Below are 5,799 nucleotides of genomic sequence, written 5' to 3' on the forward strand. Positions count from 1 at the left end.
CCATAATTCTTGTTAGTTTAGTTTGAATTGACTTCCTGAATTCGTAGCATACATGTTGTGGGAAAATGCTGTGAAGTGGGCTACTACTCATAGTTGACCCTCCATAAGGTTTCAGAGAAGTAGTTAGCGGGTCTGAAACGCCAACTTTGTGCTTATGCTACAGCACTACACATGAGAAAAGTATAAATTTGAGCTTCTTAGATTGAAAAGGAGAACCATACTCTGGTCACTGGCAACTGCCACCACATCTCTTAGTCTTCCACTTCCCCTTTTCCACTCTGCCATGAAAATGAAAGTCTACTGAAATGTTAGCCAAAGCAAATATCAGCAAATCCACTTAATCACCAAAATGACTAATGAAAAACAAAATCACAGCCTGAAATTTAAGCCAAAAAGTAAGGATGTATGTTTACACAAGCTTCATTTACATTAACACTATTGCCAAAAGAAAAAAGAAACCTACAATATTCAAATTATGCTTTTAAGGGCAACATACAAAAATTATTTTTGAACTTACATCAGCTAGGAACTTATTTCTAAAGTGGTTTGGTATATGTGGCTCAATTATTTCAAGACTTAAAAAAAAAAAAATTAAAGAGCCATTCCATCTGGTACAGAGCAGGGTAAAAACATTTGCATTTGAAGTGCATAAGTTTCATGCATCAACTAAAATTTGGACTTTTCCCACTGTGTCGTTCAAAGTAATTATGTTATTCTTGCAAAACAAAACAAAAAAAGTCTCCCTCCCATACTTTAAAGAATTCCGTTTCACTCCGTGTCGGCAGTTTCAAACACCAGTTAAAACAACGAAATGTCTACTATCAGCCATAAATCCATAGGGTAGAATTCTCTAAGGACCCTGATGCCCGCAACTGAAACTGTCTTTGCAATCTGTCTCCTGGAGACTGAAAGGCTGCAGAGACACGTGAGGATCCTGCAGGGAGGAGGCTGGGGTGGCGGAGGGAGGAGAACGAAGGAAGGGGCCAGTCTCACAGAGGAACTGCATTAGAACGAAAGACTTTGAGAACCGGTAGGAGGAAGGCGATTAAATATAAGGAAAAACAGACATTATTCCACATTAAGTACGTTTCAAAAGGAACCTAAAGCGGTCGAAAGGGGGAAAATGACAGAAAACCATTAACCGTCCAAAACGTTAGGGTAAGCAAAATAAGATGGGGAGCGGGGGGGAGGAGCGCAAATAAGGGCCCAACAGACTTAAATGTGAAAACAGTATACAAGCTATGAGAGTGATCATGGTCCAGATCTATAGTTCCGATAAGTGGATGGCAGGTGGAAAGGACCGCACTCACGCCGGGTTCCACAGAACGCGTTCCCAACGGTTGTGAGAACCGCACGAAGAAGATGTCACCTCTCTCCCCGACTGCTCCCTTTCATTCCTTTACCTCTTACTCTAGTTCCAGCGACACTCCAGACAATACTCCACCAATGCCTGCGCAGCAGGACAACAAAAAGAAAATACCTGAGTCTCAGGAATCACGCCGGCGACAAGAGGAGGAGGAGCCGAGGACAACTGGATCCCGGACAGAAGCTTCACTTGGCTCCAGTCAAACCCCAACTCTTACGGGTGGGGCGGGGAACTTCCGCCTGAGCGAGGGTAGCGTCACTTCCGCTTAATGCTTTCACTCCTCCTCCCGTCCTGGGCCTCTCCTTCGCAACGTGTCTGACAGCCTCTTCCATGAGGCTTCTGACGAGTCAAAACATCTGGTGTGGACTACATGTCCCAGCAGTCACCACGGCAGGTTGATTTCCGGGTCAAGAGTTCCGCGCTGGGTGAATCACCATAGAAGCGATCGGTTTGGTCACGTGGTGCCCCTGGTTACGCCCGGTGGCAGCTTTGGGGTCGGGGGCCCAGGCAGGGGCCATTTTGCCGAAGGCAGTCTCCCTGAGCTGCCAAACAGCTGATTGAAGCTGCTCCTTTTCCTCTTCTGTAGCTTAAGGCCTGGAGAGGAACAGGAAAGCTGGGCTCCATCGAGCCCTTCAGAGACGGCAATGGTTCTCTCCAACCATCACCACCTGAGGATTCTCCATGGCGGCTGCGCCCCCCGCGCTGTTCCTGCTGCCGCCCCTTCCAGCCCTCTCTGCCTATCGTCTTCAGAATCGCAGCCGTCCTTCCGTCCCAGAGACTGATGAAAGTCGAGTTGAGGGCACCATGAGAGGAGAGAAAAACTACTGCTGCCGCGGAGCTGCCGGCGACCATAGTTCCTCCCCCGCGACACCGTCTGTGGCTTCGACTCTCTTGATGCCCGCGGAGGCAGTCTCTAGTAGTTGGTCTGGGTCTGGAGTTGTTTTGTCAGGGGGAGATGAAGAAGAGACTCGGCTCCTACAACTCCTCCGCGCCGCGCCGGATCCTTCCGAGGCCTTCCAGGCTCTGCAAGCTGCTTTGCCGCGGCGGGGTGGTCGACTTGGCTTCCCTCGTCGGAAGGAAGCTTTATATCGGGCACTGGGCCGAGTGCTTGTGGAAGGCGGTGGTGATGAAAAGAGGCTCTGCTTGCAACTTCTCTCGGATGTTCTCCGGGGTCAGGGGGAGGCAGGTCAGCTAGAAGAGGCCTTTAGCTTGGCACTTCTGCCTCAATTAGTTGTTTCCTTACGAGAAGAGAATCCAGCCCTGCGGAAAGATGCGCTACAGATCCTGCACATATGTCTGAAACGTAGTTCTGCCCAGGTGCTGAGAACGCTTATACAGCAAGGACTGGAAAGTACGGATGCCCGGCTTAGGGCTTCCACGGCCCTACTGCTCCCTATCTTGCTTACTCCTGAGGATTTATTGCTCGGCCTAGATCTTGCCGAGGTGATAATATCCCTAGCCCGAAAGCTTGGCGATCAGGAGATGGAGGAAGAAGCTGAGACTGCTTTCTCAGCTCTTCAACAAATTGGGGAGCGACTTGGCCAAGATAGGTTTCATTCCTATATTTCTCGTCTGCCTTCTGCCTTGAGAAGACACTATAATCGCCGGCTGGAGTCCCAGTTTGGAAGTCAGGTTCCTTATTATTTGGAACTTGAAGCCTCTGGATTTCCTGAAGATCCCCTTCCCTGTGCAGTGACTCTTTCCAACAGCAATCTTAAATTTGGGATTATTCCTCAGGAACTACATTCAAGATTATTAGATCAAGAAGACTATAAAAACAGGACTCAGGCCGTAGAAGAGCTTAAGCAGGTGCTGGGAAGATTTAACCCAAGTACTGTTCCTCATTCTAGTCTTGTCGGTTTCATTAGCTTGCTGTATAATTTGTTAGATGATTCTAACTTCAAAGTGGTCCATGGCACACTCCAGGTCCTGCATTTACTGGTTATTCGCCTTGGAGAACAGGTACAACAGTTATTAGGACCAGTTATAGCGGCTTCTGTCAAAGTGCTGGCAGACAACAAATTTGTGATCAAGCAAGAATACATGAAAATCTTCCTCAAGCTGATGAAGGAAGTAGGTCCTCAACAGGTACTATGTTTACTTCTGGAACATCTGAAACATAAGCATTCCAGAGTAAGAGAAGAGGTGGTGAACATTTGTATCTGCTCCCTCCTGACTTATCCCAGTGAGGATTTTGACTTACCCAAGCTGTCTTTCGATCTTGCCCCAGCTCTTGTAGATAGTAAACGCAGGGTACGCCAAGCAGCTTTAGAAGCATTTGCTATGTTGGCATCATCAATGGGCTCAGGTAAAACCAGTATCCTTTTCAAAGCTGTGGATACTGTTGAACTTCAAGATAATGGAGATGGAGTGATGAATGCTGTGCAGGCCAGATTGGCTAGGAAAACTCTTCCAAAGCTAACAGAACAGGGATTTGTGGAATATGCAATACTCATGCCATCTTCTGCCCAGTGTAGGTCAAGCCATTTAGTACATGGAGCAGATACAGACTGGCTTTTGTCTGGAAACAGAACACAGAGTGCACACTGTCACTGCGGTGACCAAACGAGGGATAGCATGCAGATATACGGGTCTTACAGTCCAACTATCTGTAACCGAAGGGTGCTAAGTGCGGGAAAAGGAAAAAATAAATTACCATGGGAAAATGAACAGCCTGGAGTCATGGGAGAAAACCAGACCACCAATGCCAAAGATTTAGAACAGGTATGCTCTTCTCTAATATCCTTGAGTTGAAAATTCAAAATAATTTAAAGTAAAAATGTTTTTATATGTCCTGTAATCATTTAATGGTGAGTGACCTGAATATTGTTTTGGTTTGTATTTAAATTTATTTGAATGTTAATGTGTGTATCTACTTGCTGTGGATTTTGACTCACAGTGACCCCATATGTGTCAGAGTAGAACTGGGCTCCAATGATGGGGTTGTTAATGGATGCCACCTTTTGGCAGTTGCTTGTCAGGCTTTTCTTCCAAGGTACCAATGGGTGGATTCCAGCCAACAATTTTTAATTCGTAGCCCACAGGGATTTCATTAAGTTTGACAAGCTTTCTGCCTGGTGGATTTGATTGTATTTATGGCTCATATATTATAGACAATACCTGGATTTTAGTTTTGGCCTGTCAACTACCTCATACATACAACACACTGGATGGTTAGAGGATGCCAGATACAGAGCTAAGTTCTGCGAATGAAGATAAGACTGGTTTAGAAGCAGCTGCAGCTACGAATTTGTTAAGTAAAATCCAAGTATAAAAGCCCTGTGTGGGATAGTGAAGATTTGTTTTGTTTGCCATTGACCCTGTATAGAGTTTCCAAGGAGTGGCTGGTGGGTTTCAACCGCCAACTTTGTGGTTAGCAGTCCAGTGCTTATCCTCCAGCGCCACACTAGGAGTCTATAGTGAAGATTGTTGTTAAGTGCCGTCAAGTTGTTTCCAACCCATAGAGACCCTGTACAGGGTTTCTGAGGAGCAGCTGGTGGCTTTGTGTTGTTCTCAATCCAGTCCTTATCCTATAGAGTCACAGCAAAATAGTAAAATTAAAATGTTAAACGAACCCTTAGAGAAAGTCAGCAGTTTAAATTCACCGGCTACTCTGCAGGAGAAAGTTGACACTTTCTGCCCCTTAAGAATTTACAGCATCAGAAAATCATTACAAGGTTGCTATGAGTAGGAACTGACTCTACAGCAAACAACAAATAAGAAATAGTGGGATCTCTGGTAGCGTAGTGGTTATGAGTCATGCTGCCATCCTTAAGGTCAGCAGTTCGAAACTACCAGCTGATCCACAGGAGAAAGATGAGGCTTTCTGATGGCACATAACCCACCACCATCAGTGAATATCCATACGCATCACTTATACTTAACCACTTGTCAACAACTTGCCATATTTGCTGAATTGTTTGAAAATATGTTGCAGCTGCCTTGGTATTTCACCCCTAAATATTTCTGCATGCATGTCCTAAGAATAAGAAGGTTGTCCTTTATCACCACAATACTATTATCACACCACAGAATATAAATAGTAATTCAATAGTATCTAATGCATGTTGTTGTTGCTGTTAAGTACCTGTGAGTTAATTCCAACCCATTACGACCCTTCAAGGAGCAGCTGGGTGAACTTGAACCACCAACCTTACAGTTCGTACCAACTTTGCAAGTCCAGCACATTAACCCACGGCGCCAAACCAGAACTCCATCTAATGTATAGTTTGCGTTCATACTTCTTCAGTTGTCCTCAAAATGCATTTTATAGTTTTTCTTTTAGTTTTTACTGAGGATGCAATGGTTACTATGTCTTTTTTTTTTTTTTTTATCTAAAACACTGTCTCCACCTATTTGCTTGCTTGTTTGTTTTTCATGGTACTGACTTTTTCAAGAGTCTGGTTAGTTGCTTTTTAGAATGTCTATGATCT

General features: G+C 45.0%; 1 protein-coding gene across 1 annotated transcript in view; it reads left to right on the top strand.

Annotated features, from left to right (window-relative positions):
• Positions 1–1,822: 1,822 nt before the first annotated feature.
• Positions 1,823–5,799, top strand: part of FAM179B (family with sequence similarity 179, member B) — a 106,085-nt gene continuing 102,108 nt past the window's right edge. The window contains 1 exon segment of the mRNA XM_006875440.1: positions 1,823–4,090. Coding sequence (XP_006875502.1) covers positions 2,048–4,090 — 2,043 coding nt within the window. The 5' untranslated portion in view covers positions 1,823–2,047.

This window comes from Chrysochloris asiatica, unplaced genomic scaffold (genome assembly GCF_000296735.1).
Source record: "Chrysochloris asiatica unplaced genomic scaffold, ChrAsi1.0 scaffold00327, whole genome shotgun sequence".
NCBI lineage: Eukaryota > Metazoa > Chordata > Mammalia > Afrosoricida > Chrysochloridae > Chrysochloris > Chrysochloris asiatica.